Source organism: Tinamus guttatus, unplaced genomic scaffold, assembly GCF_059628265.1.
Source record: "Tinamus guttatus ecotype Peru unplaced genomic scaffold, ASM5962826v1 Tinamus_guttatus_pri_ptg000301l, whole genome shotgun sequence".
Classification (NCBI taxonomy): Eukaryota; Metazoa; Chordata; class Aves; order Tinamiformes; family Tinamidae; genus Tinamus; species Tinamus guttatus.
In genome coordinates, this window is record NW_028288835.1 from 4,321,306 (window position 1) to 4,338,129 (window position 16,824).

General features: G+C 39.7%; 1 protein-coding gene and 1 long non-coding RNA gene across 2 annotated transcripts; both read right to left on the bottom strand.

The window, feature by feature from the left end:
* Window positions 1-7,917: 7,917 nt before the first annotated feature.
* Window positions 7,918-12,495, bottom strand: CBR4 (carbonyl reductase 4). Its single transcript, XM_010228188.2, has 5 exons — window positions 12,274-12,495; window positions 11,677-11,797; window positions 11,027-11,163; window positions 10,293-10,427; window positions 7,918-9,051 (listed from the first exon to the last, which is right to left on the bottom strand). The coding sequence occupies exons 1-5, from the start codon at window positions 12,413-12,415 to the stop codon at window positions 8,873-8,875; spliced, it is 714 nt and encodes a 237-aa protein (XP_010226490.2). The 5' UTR covers window positions 12,416-12,495; the 3' UTR covers window positions 7,918-8,872.
* Window positions 12,496-15,530: 3,035 nt separating this feature from the next.
* Window positions 15,531-16,358, bottom strand: LOC148594070 (uncharacterized). The gene is made up of 2 exons (XR_015913575.1): window positions 16,118-16,358; window positions 15,531-15,641 (listed from the first exon to the last, which is right to left on the bottom strand). It is a non-coding gene; the product is annotated as an uncharacterized LOC148594070 (long non-coding RNA).
* Between the last annotated feature and the right edge of the window lie 466 nt (window positions 16,359-16,824).

Sequence of the window (16,824 nt, forward strand, 5' to 3'; positions counted from 1 at the left end):
CTTCTAAAAGAGGAACTTACTTAGGGCACATCTATTGCCAAGGACACCATGTTTGCAAGCTATTGCAGAAGATGTTATGCCTAACTAATAACATTTCCTATAGCTCTGGTCTGTTGCAGATTAAGCAGTAGTGGATTCTGGAGCAAGGTCTTACCTGCAGTGCATGTTTGAGCCACTGGTGAAGCCTTGGTGGGAAAAAGCTGAAATAAAACACAAGTTACCACAGTACTCAACAGTCTAATGCTGCTTTCTATTTCTGTCTAACATCCTGCAATACTTCTCAGTCTGATTCACTGAATAGTTTGTAATACTTTTAAGCTACAGTATAACTTTTCTCTTTCTTAAATTCTATTAACTTAGCTGCACAGTCACTAATCATTTATTACTTCATGTATAATAAATAAAAACCTAAAAAAAATTATTTCCTCTACCACTACAACTGTGAATAAATCCAAAGCTCTCATGCTGTCACCTGAGGTATGCAACTGAAGCAGTTTTCTCAAGAGTATCTGTATGAAAAGTTCCAGCTCCTGACTTCTACTAGGGAAAAAAAAAAAAAAAAAAACAGGAATTACATAGTGTAGATTTCCAAATTGGAAAAAAAAAATGACATCACACTATTAAATAGATTCTATCACTTATTTCCCTCTAATGTTTTGTATACCAAAAAAAAAAAAAAAAAATTAAAAAGCAGTCAAAAAGGCTAACAGCTTGAACATCTCTTAAACACTTGTACCCTTCCAAGTTTTCTAAGGGCAGCAAAGTCATTAAAAGACCAACTTCATCACAGCAGAACAAGGTTTTCATGTGTAATTATTAACCTTTTTTTTTTGGCGCAATATAAACACATCTGAGGCGAGGCAAAGCCGCGGCAGGGAATGGGCCCTCTGAACTAAGGTGCTTCAGGTCAGCCGCCGCTCCGCGAAGGGGCACGAGCAGCTCCGGCGTCGAAGCGCTGCGTCCAGGAGCGCGACGTGAGCGAGCGCCCCGGGGAGAGGCAGAGGAGCCCAGACACCTCGTGTGGGTAGAGGCGGGAGGGAACAAACGGTTATTGCTTGTCTTGCTACGGAAGGGGGTCACCAGTGTTTCCACTGCCCTCGCTTAGGAATGCAGATCTTGGCCTGGTTTATTTTGGCTGAAGACAAAGTATTCAGAAGCAAAGTCCCGGTCAGTGTCACTGAACTGGAGCTGGGAGCCAGAGAAGGCTGACAAAATTATTTCTAAACTATTTCTTATAAACAAAACACATCTCACATACATATAAATAATATATTTGATTCTCAGATGGAAGGAATCAACTGCATTAAGAAAGCAGAGTAACTGCATTTACCATAGCACACAATAAGCATCACTGAAAGCCAGATTATAGAGACACAGGTATCAGGAAGAAAGACTCGCCGCCGTGATTTTAACAGAAACAAAGATTTTTTTTGCAGGAAAAAAAAAAGAAAAAAAAAAGAAAGTAAAAAGAAGAAGAAGGAAAAAAAAGAAACATAAAACGCTGCCAGCTTTGCAAAATCGTATCCCCAAATTAAACCTCATTCACCCCATAGTTTCAGATGAATAAACACAGCAGAAATACAGTCTGAGTTCCCTCGGGCACCCTGAACACTGTGGCTGAAGCGCACCCCTGCAGCAGGAGCAGGGCCGAGGGGCAGCCACACACACCGCGCTGCATCCCTGGCAAACACACACACGGAAAGAACTTGGCAGAAATATGTGAACTAGCTTGAAACACAGCATAGAGTCAGACTGACAGCAGCAGGGAGTAAAATGCAACGCAACTGTTAACAGGCCTTCAACATACGGTGGCGATGCTCTCGAGCAGCACACAGGGCACGAATGCCGCGGTGCCACACAGCCACCTGCGGCCCTGCGCCCTGCAGTAGCCAGGAAGCTCAGAAGAAGAAAAGTAGTGAGAACTACAGAGGAGTGGTCACAAGAAAAGCATGTCGTAACTGACCTCAGATGCTGCCTTAAGGACCAACTCCACGCGGCCAAGATGAGATAGACATGCAACGGTTAAGGAAAGAGCAGTTACTGCCATGCTGTGCCCAGGAGATCCCAATCTGGCCATAATGATAGTGAGTGAAAGGTAGTGGTTTTCACTTGCCAGTTATTTCAACATGTTTGAAACCATCATACCCCAAAACAGCAATTTTTTAATGAGATTTCCAAGTAGCCAAAGCAATCCTAGCTTTAAACAATATAGTAGAGAAACATTAATTTCCACTTCAGAATTTGAGATTATAATGGTGAAGTGTTGTTTTCTATGAAATGGACCAACACAATGATATCCCAGATCTTGATAAATTGCTGATATAAAAAAAAAAAAAGCATAAAGTACTGGAAGTGTTGTTGTAGCAATACTGATCTAAATATGTCAGGCAAGGTGGAGGTAATATTAGTTATTAACTCAGTAGCCATAACCACAGCAAAAAGAAGCCTTCAATACATGGCCCTTTTATGGGTCTCAAACTGAATATAAAGTGTAGGTGAAAAAAATGTGTTATGCCAATCTGGATTTAACAGAGTTCTTCCACAGACAGTAAGGACAGGAAATGATCCTTGAAGACTTTTTTCTCACTATACTTGTCCCTTTTTCGTTACAAACACTGACTGATTATGTGAAGTGATGCGGCTGGTCTTGAAAAGTTCGGTTTTAATTGATTTTACTTCAATGAGCAAACTATGTTATGCTGTGTGACTTTTCTTGACGTGCAACTGCAGCAGTGACTCACACCTCAGTTTCATGCACTACCAGCCTCTTACCCAGTGCAACAGATCAAAGGAGGAAAATCTGGCTAACAGTGGTGGCTAATAATTATAATGTGTTTTACCTGTAGGTAATACCGTGATATTTTGAGGGCTGGCATATAGATACCCACATTCTATCCAGATTTCAGTTGTAATGAAGTCCTTGCAGCCTTACATCCCAACAGAGTGTAGAATATATGGCTTTCCATTTCAGAAAACTGCTTGCAGCAATGCAAGTTTTAAACGCTTCATCTAAACAGGCAATTCCACTTTCTTTCAACTATATAGATACATTAATCAAGTAATTCCCAACATAATGTCTTAGGATAGACTGCCCTCAGGAGGCCACAATGAAATCACCTCATGGGATCTCACATACACAGGAGGCATTACATGTTTTGGCTACAATGAAACAAAGTTTCTAAAAGCACTTCCTCACTACATCTCCTACATGCAGCTCCAATATTTAAAAACAATTAACTGCCCACCAACAGCATAGGCACCTTGCTAGAAGCTGCTACGATGATAACCACTTGTGTTCAATGCAGGGAAATCTAACTTATAAACACATCTCTGAAGAGGACAAAGCAAGGCTCCCATGACTACGTGACCTAGCTGTAGGGAAAAAAAAAACAGTAGAAAGAGTAGTTCATCTTTCCAAATGCTGAAAACGTACTGGAAAACATACAAAAATCACTGTCTAGGCCTACAAGGTGCCCCAGAGATTCAGTACAGCCCAGAAAAGGCAAATTGCACAACCTAAAAAGTTCCAGCTGAATCAATTCTAGATTTTCAAACACAGCATTGCCAAGGTGGATACAAGAAGTAGTACATACTGCAACACACAATCTTCTTTGTTGGTTTATCCTTTTGGAAGCAGAAGCCCAGACGAAACCCATAAATAAAGCAATAAGTAAGAGGAGTTTGTTGTACAAGAGAAGTGGCTGGTGAGTTATATGCCAAAGCAAACCAAGATACCTTGATGGAGTCTAGAAAATCTGGAGACGGGGTGCCGGGCCGTGTGGGTGCCACTGACACAGGCTGCAGCATGAGGAGAGAGCTGCAGTAAAATGTGCCTTAAGTTAAACACCAGACTTGAGGAGAAGCAGCCTCCTCCAAAATAACCCCAGAGCAAGGTGAAGACGCAGATTGCAATGCATGCCTGAGGAGAGAGGTGGAGGAAACACCTATTCCTTAGGATCTAGAGGAACTGTTAAAACAGCGGGAATCTGTTCAAAAGAGCTCACTCTACACAAAAAAAAAAGCAGCAGAATGCCAATACTTAATAAGAAATTACAGGAATGTAATTATAGGAATGCACTATAGCAAGTGAAAACCAGCAGATGTAGCACATGCTCTGTTCTTCTATGAACGGAGTTATAAAAACTCTGTATCTCTAGTAAGAGCGTATACACATTTTCAAAACTCAAACGAGCAATTGTAAGTAACTCAAGCACACAATCCTTCTGAAGAAGGAATATGCACACACAAAGCCTGTATGTAGAGCTTGCACAAATGCTTCAAGCACAAGATGGGAAACCTGAATGTCTGCTTTTAATCAGGAGACATAATAGGCATATCAGTACCATGACAGAAATAAGATAAATCAGTACATATATATATGTATATATAAAAATACATGGAAAACCTCAAACTAGACATCAAATAGACTAAATCACAGAATCACATACAGACCAAAATTTCAGGTCTGACACGATAAAATCTGCTGTTACACTATGTTATTCCCCACACAGTTTGGATGTCCTGAGAGAGGTTATGGACAACAAGCAAACAACAGAACTGTAATGAGAGCCTTCAGCTATCAGTAAGCTGGGTAAATGTCACACCAAAGATGCTCAGATTACATTTTGTAATACATGGTTGTTTCGTGCAGCCAGCCAGGGACTCCCCACTCTGGCTGTGGTCCCAAGGAGTGTACAAAATCCGCCTGAAAATGTTATTTTCAAAGACTGACTTCATAATTGAACTCCATCTCTACAAAGACACTGACAAAATTTATTAATAAAGACAGCAGTCATCTATTGCCGCATTTCCTTTTCAAAAAAGGAGCAACATAAAAATATGGAAATATGTTAAAATGAAACAAAAAGGACAAGTCAAAAAAAAATAGGAGATACAATGCTTCAAAACAGCACTGAGATTTTACGCATTGATTTTTCACTATCTCTTTAAATACTGACTTCAAATATATAGTGCCAATACACAACTTTTGTGGGAGGAAAAGAAGGGGAAGGAGAGATGGGGAGAGCTGGCATGGATTAACAGCAACAAGAAGGCAGAAGTCAACCTTCCAAAAAACAGTAGTCTTATTTCAGCAGCTGGAGGGAGTCTGTCATTGAAAGTAAAAGTTACAGGTAGATCAGCATTTAGAGAAACAATTTCCAAAAAGACATAGAAACTGAACACCACATTAGGAACAGCTTCTTGTTCCTCAGTGTACGAGCAGATGATCAAAATAAAAAGAAAGGGGGGCAAGGCCATAGGGGAGGGAAAAGAAAAGCAAACCCTGAACACTGAAGTGTTACCAAAGCAAAACAGTAGAAAAACAGGTTACAGAGCAAATAGAGACAAACTGCCAAAGCTGGGTGGTATCACTCGGGAATTCTGAAGGAAATCAAGTAACTGCAGTGTGAAAAACTGCTCAGATAAAACTGACTGTGTCGTCAGAAAAGTGGAAGTTGGTTGAAATGACATCAAATTTGGGGGAGTTTTTGCAGGGGAAGCGGTACTTTTTAAAGAGGTAGATTTTAAAGAGATTCAAGAAAATATAGATTAATTCTATTCTCTGTTCACAGCAGAACAAATACAACAGAACAACACAGAAATTGTTCTAAAGCCATATAAGCAATTAGATAAACATATTGAGGAAAGTCAGTGTGGCTTTTGTACAGAGAAGTCAGGTCTTACAAACATATTAAAGTACTTTAAAAGGCTAAGAGAGCATGTGAGTAGGGAAGGTTAATTAATGCTTGAAAAACTAAAAGACATTTGACAAGTTCCATTACGAAAACACATTAAATTATATCCTGGCTGCCAAGAAGATAGATCATATTATCAGTAAAATATTAAAAGGATATGAATAATATTAAAAGGGTATGAATTTATTATCCCTCTTTTCTAACGACATGGATCACCACCAGAATCCCACAGACATTTTCCAGGCTAGTGCAGTACAGCATACTCCTGAGTAGTTTGAGACAGCAACTTCCAAAGCTACACTATCTTCTGTAATGCTAATTTGCTAATTTACGCAAGTAAGTTACTCAAATCCCGTTATTCAATAAGGGGATAAAGAACTGAAACAAAAGGTGAAGAGCCATTTCACCAGTTGAGAAATATGTCTTAAAACCAGTAGATTAAATTCCCTGTAGATAATTTAAAACATTTCACATCGGGGGAAGAGGGAGAGGATCAGTACTAAATACATACATGAAGAAATCAAGTTCAAATTAACAACTGCCCAGGACTGAGTTATAGTGCATATACAAATTTCTAGGATTCTAAAAATATAAGCTTGATGGTCAGCAAAAGGTAAAATAGTCTTTTTTTTAACACAATATATATATAAAAAAACACGCTTTCTGCTTTAGAAAAATCCAAATAATACTATGAGCAATTTTACCTGCTCATCCCTTATTGAGAGCAGAAAAGTATAGCAAAGGGATAGTTACGATAACCAAGGGTACAAAACAACTTTCCAACATGGAATAACTAAAAGAACAGTTTGGAACAGAAACACTCAAGGAAGGATATGACACAGGTCTACGAATTCCAAGGTGGCATGGAGACAGCAGAAAGGGTTTTTATGATGCCTCATCAAATATAGGAATCAGCAGGCCTCAATCAGAGCTACTAAACATCAATCCCAAATTGCTGGAGGATTCAAGAATACTCCACAGAGACATCACCACGCTCTGGATCTGTCATCCACCCTACGCATTCACAACCACCAGCACTGTCTGAGGCCTAACACCAGGGCTCCAGTACCAAACACGGATATGGTGTTCTTAGTGTATATGTACACAGTAAATCCTGAAGTGGATTATTACTGGTTTAAGTTCTGATCTACCAGATTGAACAAAAGTGGAAAAAAAAAAAAAACTTTTCAAAAGATGATTTGCAAGCTATCCACATCTCATTCAAGTCCTATGGCATGCCCTACAATTACAGTAGCGAAAAACATAATAAATGTTGCAACATTTTGACAATGTTAAGCAGCAGCATATTGAAACTCTTATCAAGATGTTATCCCAGGTGTTAAACACAAATATAAAGTGAAAGTTCTATTACTAACAACTTATGCAATGAAACAATGGATGATAATAACTAGGCCCAGATCTCACCAGTAAGGAATTGCTTTTAGTCTTTTAAGTTTGGCTCATGGTTAAAATGTGTCACACTATCTTTGCTTGTAAGATACTAAAGACAGGTATGGGCAGCAGCCAACTTACTGACATACTATTGCTTAACTAGCAAAGATGGGAGCACCAGCTGTCTTCTGTCACCTTCACTGCCCTCTGAAAAGAAAAAAAATCTATACTTTGGCCAATTCCTCCTAGCACAGGGAAAGAGAATTATCTATTGTATTTTGGTAAAGAGACACAGATGCCACACAACTTTCTGCATCAGATAACACTACTCAACAAAAAAGCACCAGTAAGTTATGGACAGGGTTACCTCTAGTGATATTTTAGACTCCACACTGAACAACACAATTATCTTTAAGATCTTTGAAAATATAACCATTCCTTATATTATTTCTCAATACTTATCATCAAGGAACTTGATCATACACTGTTTTCTGGCACAGAGACAAATTTTCTCAGCTGCACAAATGAAGAAGATCTCAGACTTTAAAGACTCCAAGTTATCATCAGCGAGATCTCTTCTTTCTGCACTTCAGTTTGTGCCAAAAGGGGAAATAATTTCAAAAGCTGAACCAACATCTGGATCATGATGCAATGAACTGGAGCTAAGAAGTGAAGATCCTAAACCACACTCATAGTTTTCTTCAGAGAAAATAAAAACATCAGCTACCAAAAAGTTCTTGATCTCATTTGAAAAGCCTGAGGTCAAACTTTTGGTAATATTTCAGTAAAAGAAGAACAATCAAGATTGTCTACACTTGAATAATTACTCTGCTTCAAAAGCCACTTTGAATAAGATAAATGGCTATTTTATTGACTGTATATAAATATCAAAGATCACCCCCATAACACAGTTGAAGTGAGTTTTCAAGAAAATACACACCACCACACCATGACTTCACCCTTTGCAATCGCTTCTAAATATGTTTCAAGTCAGTGAAAAGGCACAGCTACTTTCGCACCTTTTACCTAAGGCCTAAAACTGCACAGTTCACCGTGTGTTTTCAGTTCAAACTCAGAATATTACAAAATTAGCATCTCCAACGACCAATCAGGAGTCATTACACAACCTCAAGCACTGATGAAGTAGAAGTGCTGTATACATATTTAAAAACAGAACAGAGCAGGCTTTGTCTTTATAAAAGTGCATTACATATCATTAGATCTCCTGGAAGCAATTCAGGTATGCTGGAGATCTAGAACCTTCTAGCTTTGTAGTTTTGGCTATAAACAAACAAAAAAGAACAATTTTCTAGGGACTGATAAGAATAAAGAAGTGGATAACTCAGAATCCTCTGCCTACATGATAAACTTGATAATAACTGCCAATTGGTAAACATATCTCTGCATTTAATTGATCTCTTCATCTCTGTGTAACATAATAATTCAAAAAATAATCCTTGTGCTACCCCAAATTGGAAAACATGATATTATAAAAATATAGTGCTTTTAAGACATATCAACATATTATTTAAAGCTATCATCATTCCAAACCGGTTCTTTTCTACGTTACACAAACAGACTTTGTATTATCACATGCATTTTTGCAGGTACCCAAACATAGATGCTGCACTTCATTACTTACAAATTACCACTCTGATTAGAGGCTATCAAGTCAATTACATCTGTCGATCTTCAGCACAGTCTTTTCCCCCTTCCCTTTGATAAGGGTATGTTTTATAAGTAGTATCATGACACGTCATTATGGTGCTTATTCAATGTAGCAATTAAGTCTGAAGCTGCAAGCCTCCATCTACAATTAGAGTGCTGCCTGTAACATAAGGAGACTCTAGCAGAAAGACAACAGCTTGTGCAACTTCCTGAGGCTCTCCAAATCTCCCAAGAGGAATTGCTGTCTTCAACTCATCTTCGTCCAAATGAGCAGTCATCTCTGTGTGAATAAAGCCTAAAAGAGGAGAAAATCCGAAGAGTTACATAATTTCCAGCCAGATTTCTCAAGCTCATTTTTCCTGGAATCCTCCCAAGTGCAAGCTATGACCAAAATTCAGCAGCAGCTATCATTCTTCAAAGATGCAAAAGTCAGTCCACACCATTTCACAGCTGAGAACAATTTATTTTTCCTAACCAATACAATGTCTTCCAGTTTTGTAAGCACTGATGTAATAATAATCCACATGAAGAATCTGCACAAGCTTATGGGAAAAAAACCCATAGCTTTATAGAATTGGGCCCAAAACCTATGATGATCTAGCATCACTTTCCTGGAAGACAGCCATTTCACCAAAACACTTTCAATGAAAACTGATATGAAATTATGACAAGAAACACCTGCAGCTTGCTTTATTTCCATTCTATTATACAACTGATTACAGAACTTGCACAATTTGTATCATCACACTTATTTGAATAATATTTTTTCAACTGAAAAAAAAATTCTTTAAATTTTTCTATTGAGATTCTGTTTTCCCATATTGTTCATTTCTCTTCACAGAAGCTGCAACCTCATGAAGAGTTCATCTGACCTAATATTTCTCCTGATTAATTCACAATCTGAACTGGCTTATATAGTGGACTTACAGGCACAGAGCTACCACAAGCTGAGCACCAGAGTACACAGCCATGAGTGGTCCAACTCAGGAAAGACAGAAGGGATTTTCTCTCAAGGGGTGATGATTCATTAGACTGCAAACTATTATCTTGAAAAATCATAGCCTCATCTTAACAGAACTTTTTTTTACAGATTCTCTCCTTTTACTCAAATGGAAAGAAGAGGATGCCTTCATGCCTGCTTTTCATGGTCTTTAATGTTGCTCTAACAATATATACATACTTTCTAGTAGAACAGGAAGATAACTAGCAATCTGCACATAATTATTCCTACCCTTCACCTGTAGGGATAACAGGTCTTGAAGGAGCAACAAAGCAGAAAAATCTGCCATGATATAACACTGGATAGAGGAACAGGAGGACCTGCTCCCCCAGATTCCCCACTGTTCCCTTCAAAATGCTGAACTTTTACTGAAAGACTGCATGGCACTTTAAACTAAAGAGAAAAAGAGAGGAAAACTGCTTACAAAAAGTAATGAAAATATCTTGTTACTTTCAGAGCACAGAAAACATCCAGCAGTCAGGCAGATGACCAGTTACTGCAACAGTCAAACACTGAGTAACTTCGTATCAACTAACCTGGAGCAACCACATTGACTCGAATTTTCTTTCTTGCTACTTCTTTGGCAAGAGAGCGCGAAAATCCAACTAATCCTGCTTTGCTAGCACTGTACACACTTTGACCAGAGTTGCCTTTAATTCCTACAATACTTCCTAAAATAAAGAAACATCAAAGAGAAGAAAAGATCAAGTTATTAATTTGGATGCCCATACCTGTTTTGTCATTTTGCTTTTAAAAATACAATGAAAATGAAATAACAAAAAATAAATAAAACGTTAGTAAAAAGTGTGCAGTTATTTTATGGCCTATTGCTGGGATAAGGGAATCACTCAATTATGTGTGATTTTTGTAGAATGCAATATGGAATATGTTGACTAGCATGTGCCAAGAGATTAAAACAAAGTTTTATAGAAAAACTATCTGTGCACAGGCAACCCCTTCCCCCAAACAACTGTACCTATTAGATTCTAAATAATAGCTCATAGTTGGTAAATTTAGCTGCTGAAAGAGCTGAAAAAGCACTGCAAAATTCTGAAAAATAAAAATGAGGCATTTATCACTGATACAAGATGTTTTTATAAGTTGCCAAAGTTATACAAAAGATAAGCATTCACAAATAAATGCTAAAAATAAAGTGATTAATCAGAAAGAAAATAGTTATAAAAAATACATATTTCAGTATGTTACATCTGTTAAAACTTTCTATTAAACTAATTCACATATAAGCTATTGAATTAGAATAGCAGCCTACCTATATTAACAATAGCACCTCCCTGGTGTTGAATCATGCTTTTTACAGCAGCTTTGCATGTCAGCATCGTTCCCAGGAGGTTAGTGTGAATCTGGGATATCATATCTTCAGCCTTGGTCCTCAGTAACAGGCCATCCCTACAAATGGACCCAAAAGAACAAAAGAGAAAAAAACTCATGGGACTACCCAAAAGCCACATTTCTGCATGGTAAAACTTGATGGATGAATGGTTTGTAATGGAGCTGGATGTGGCTCTATATGTCCTTGCACTCAAAATTATGAAACTGAAGGGATTACAGGTAGCAGGAGAAAAAAGAAAAAAAAAAAAAGAAAAAAAAAGAAAAGCTGTTCTTCTGATAACCAAGACCATTATTGCGAAGAAGTATCAAACATTGTTTTGGACCATTTCAAAGAGTAATAGGGTGGAAAGAGAAATAGTGAGCGAACAAATCCAGACACTATAGTGAAAACTGCTATCACCTAATCTACTAGTTTAGCTGCCATTAGAAGTAAAATATTGCTGAATGCCCAATTCTGTTTTCAGATGCACTCATTAACAATACTCTTACTAAATGCAAAGGCCCACTTCTATATTTAGCACTCTTCAAAAGATGGTGTGGTCTAGAATTAAATATAGCCTTGTAACTAACCTGTTGATCCCAGCTGCATTAACCAAGTAATTAATAGGACCTAAATTCTTCTGTATCTCTTCAAAAGTATTCTGGACATCTTGTTCTCTGGATACATCACAGCTAAGTGCCAGATGTCCTTCTGTATTGAAATAAAGACATATCATAGCAATGGTAAAAGATTTTGCATCATTCATAAACCTTCTTAAGAATATGTAACTCAATTTTAAAAACAGACATAGGACAATTTACAAATATTATACTGATTAGTTTTGTGACAATTTCTTGTTTTATACTTCTGGACTTCTAAAATATGAAGTTCAGCATAGGCAAACTACTCTCAATTCTGTCCTGTCCAGGAGGCAAGAATGAATCAATTCATACTAACTCACTTGTGTGACCCTGAACAATTCCCTTAATATCACATACTCTCTTTGCAAGGCAAGACCTGCAAGATATTTAACTTTCCCAAAGTATATTGTGAAAAACAAATTTTAATCTGCATCTAGCTAACAATCAGGTTTATTTGACTTGTTCTGACCTACTAATAATCAACTATTCTTGCAGGTTGCCGAAGCACTGGACAGCAAAGAAGGCATTGCAAAGCTGCATACATACGGCCAAGATGAAGCGCAGTGGCTCGGGCTGCCTCCAGATTTCTAGCAGCAATCGCCAGGCGGCAGCCTTTCTGTGCCAGCAATTCTGCAACAGCTTTTCCGATCCCTCGTGATCCTCCAAAAATTGCACAAATCTTGCTCATCTTCAAAAATAATTCAAAAATAGAAAATAAAGCAATGAAGAGTAATAGACATGAATTCCAGGCCCAAAATAGCAACCTAGCCACTGTTCTTGCCAACATCATAGCATAATTTGTAGCGTTTTATAATATGGATTATAAAATTATTTCTCTCACCCAAAATGAGCTAAACCAAATGCAATGCCACTACCACAAATAAATGCAAGTTAATGCTTAAAAACTTCAGCAGTAACGTTCTCCTGGCATTTCTGAACTGTCATAAAAACATGCATGTTACCTAGCACTTCAATACCTGTGTTTTGGTAACTCCAACTTAACTGGTGAAAACTGATTTCTGTCTTAAAAGGTCAAAATGTACTGTTCAGCTGTAATTTATCACTATGGTGACTAAGTATGGTGACTATTCACAGCCAAGACAATAACTCCATGGTTCTTGCACTATTTCAGTACTAAAGATACTTGGTCTCAAGGTCTCACTCCACCCTAGGCATCTACATAAGACATCCAAACAGCACACACCACTTGAGTGTGACTCAGTAACATTAGGTTTACATTCCCAGTTTTGGATTTTTGTCTCCACTTTAAAGAAATAAAGTTTTTAAAAATGAAATCTGAGATGATTCTGAATCAGCTAGCTTAAGTAAAACTTGACTGTTGTTTGGGAGTGCTAAAACAAAAATGTCTGCACAGCATGATCTTTTATTCTACAACCTTTAAAAATCAGCCAGTTTAGTGATTTTCTGAGCCAGAGGCGCAGTCCAAACAATAACATTTAATTGAATTAACCCCTTTTCCATAAATTTGAATAAATCCCTTTTGAACTCAATTATACTTTCAGTCACCAAAACATCCTGGGGGAACAAGTTTCACCATTTGCGGGTAGTACTTCCTTTTGTTCTTAATTTGCTTTCTGATTAGAGAAGGCTACAGGTTTTTCCTATTTTCTTAGGAGTTATATTTCAGAATATCAGAGACCACACCGCTGTGTTTTACCTCCCCCACTACATCCTCATTCAGGCTTGTTTAGCAGCTTGTGAATGTATGGAAGCCACTCCACATTACCCGAAAGCTGTCCAAGCTCATTTATCCCATCACCCTGTCCCTAGGTGGCTTATTTAGTTCTACACATCTTTTTTTTTGACTTGCAACAACTAGAACTGCATTTATTTAGACCTGCACTGTATTTAGTACAGCCACGCACATCATGAAGTTACATAAGTGCACTTTGATTTTGGTCTTGCATGATAAGGCCTGAAAGAGCAGCTGACCCCCTGTGTGGTAACAGGGAAGTACAGGTGCTTCACATCAACCCACACATCTGCTCCCCAACCGGTACGTGGAAACTGGCTTTCAGCCCAAGAGTGATGACTACATACTTGCACCTCAGGTGGGGAGCCTTCCAAAAGGGCACCTACAAATGCAGGAAGACAACTCACTACTCCTAAGCAAGGTACACACACTCTTCCCCCCTGGAAAGCTGCTCTCTCGGGGAGCCTTCGCTAGGAAGGTAGGTGGGAAGGGCCCATCGGTAAGGCCGGGCCACCTCACCCGCAGGGCCCCGCCATGCGGCACCACAACGCGCCCGGTCCCCCCGCACAGCGCCCGCAACGAGGCACAACCCGCTCCCGCCCCGCGGCAGCCGCCCGCCGCCCTCCTCCCCACACGGGGACTAACGGCCGCCGCCCCGCGCGCCGCCAGAGGGCGGCAGCGGCCGCTCGCCGGTGCCCGCGGCGCGCGGCCCTCGCGGCGCTGCTGCCCGTCCTGCGGCGGCAACGCGGCCGCGGGGAGGCGCGGGGCTCCCCGCGCGCCGCGGGGCTCCTCACCGCGGCTCCCGCTCCGCCGCGCGGCGCGGCGCGGCCCTGGCACCCAAGATGGAGGCCGCCGGCATGAACGTGGCGCGGGCGCTGCCGGGAGCCCGCCCGCCGCCGGGGCTGCTGGGACACGTAGTCCCTTTCCCCTGGCGCCACGGTGGCAGCGCAACGGCCGCCGCGCAACGGCCGCCGCGTAACGGTCACGGCCAACGGCCGCCGCGCAACGGCCGCGGCCCCATCCCCGCCGCGCGGAGCAGGGGAGAGGAGGCTGAGCCGCCGCACGGGGCCGCCGTTCCCCCCGCGGGAAGGTGGCTCCTTGCTCAGGAGCACAGGAGGCTCCTAAAAGGCTGTTTGGGATATCTTTAAAATGATTTTTAAAGGGTTCAGGGGGTCTTTGTTGTTGTTTCTCGCCCACCCCCACCACCGCGGGAAATAACCTTGACTTATGAAGGGCCCCTATGAGCAGCTGCAAGCAGAAAATATCTCCAGGAAGGTCATCGTAGAGTTAGCTCAAGAGACACTTTAGATAAACACACAATGCAGGGCAGCTGTAAGACTTTGCGTGAGGAATCAAAATAAACTTCATGGCGTACAATTAAACTAGCAGAAACCCTATGTTTTAACAGTAGTATTACTGACATTCATGTCAGATGCTAGAAAACTACAGGGTTTTCTGTGGAGTCTTTAAGTCATGCATAGCAAATCTGTTTATCCCAGAAATACAGATAAACCTGGTGACAACTTGTGTGCAAGAGTCCCTACAAATGGACCCTACAAAGCCATCCCTACAAATGGACCCAAAAGAACAAAAGAGAAAAAAACTCATGGGACTACCCAAAAGCCACATTTCTGCATGGTAAAACTTGATGGATGAATGGTTTGTAATGGAGCTGGATGTGGCTCTATATGTCCTTGCACTCAAAATTATGAAACTGAAGGGATTACAGGTAGCAGGAGAAAAAAGAAAAAAAAAAAAGAAAAAAAAAGAAAAGCTGTTCTTCTGATAACCAAGACCATTATTGCGAAGAAGTATCAAACATTGTTTTGGACCATTTCAAAGAGTAATAGGGTGGAAAGAGAAATAGTGAGCGAACAAATCCAGACACTATAGTGAAAACTGCTATCACCTAATCTACTAGTTTAGCTGCCATTAGAAGTAAAATATTGCTGAATGCCCAATTCTGTTTTCAGATGCACTCATTAACAATACTCTTACTAAATGCAAAGGCCCACTTCTATATTTAGCACTCTTCAAAAGATGGTGTGGTCTAGAATTAAATATAGCCTTGTAACTAACCTGTTGATCCCAGCTGCATTAACCAAGTAATTAATAGGACCTAAATTCTTCTGTATCTCTTCAAAAGTATTCTGGACATCTTGTTCTCTGGATACATCACAGCTAAGTGCCAGATGTCCTTCTGTATTGAAATAAAGACATATCATAGCAATGGTAAAAGATTTTGCATCATTCATAAACCTTCTTAAGAATATGTAACTCAATTTTAAAAACAGACATAGGACAATTTACAAATATTATACTGATTAGTTTTGTGACAATTTCTTGTTTTATACTTCTGGACTTCTAAAATATGAAGTTCAGCATAGGCAAACTACTCTCAATTCTGTCCTGTCCAGGAGGCAAGAATGAATCAATTCATACTAACTCACTTGTGTGACCCTGAACAATTCCCTTAATATCACATACTCTCTTTGCAAGGCAAGACCTGCAAGATATTTAACTTTCCCAAAGTATATTGTGAAAAACAAATTTTAATCTGCATCTAGCTAACAATCAGGTTTATTTGACTTGTTCTGACCTACTAATAATCAACTATTCTTGCAGGTTGCCGAAGCACTGGACAGCAAAGAAGGCATTGCAAAGCTGCATACATACGGCCAAGATGAAGCGCAGTGGCTCGGGCTGCCTCCAGATTTCTAGCAGCAATCGCCAGGCGGCAGCCTTTCTGTGCCAGCAATTCTGCAACAGCTTTTCCGATCCCTCGTGATCCTCCAAAAATTGCACAAATCTTGCTCATCTTCAAAAATAATTCAAAAATAGAAAATAAAGCAATGAAGAGTAATAGACATGAATTCCAGGCCCAAAATAGCAACCTAGCCACTGTTCTTGCCAACATCATAGCATAATTTGTAGCGTTTTATAATATGGATTATAAAATTATTTCTCTCACCCAAAATGAGCTAAACCAAATGCAATGCCACTACCACAAATAAATGCAAGTTAATGCTTAAAAACTTCAGCAGTAACGTTCTCCTGGCATTTCTGAACTGTCATAAAAACATGCATGTTACCTAGCACTTCAATACCTGTGTTTTGGTAACTCCAACTTAACTGGTGAAAACTGATTTCTGTCTTAAAAGGTCAAAATGTACTGTTCAGCTGTAATTTATCACTATGGTGACTAAGTATGGTGACTATTCACAGCCAAGACAATAACTCCATGGTTCTTGCACTATTTCAGTACTAAAGATACTTGGTCTCAAGGTCTCACTCCACCCTAGGCATCTACATAAGACATCCAAACAGCACACACCACTTGAGTGTGACTCAGTAACATTAGGTTTACATTCCCAGTTTTGGAT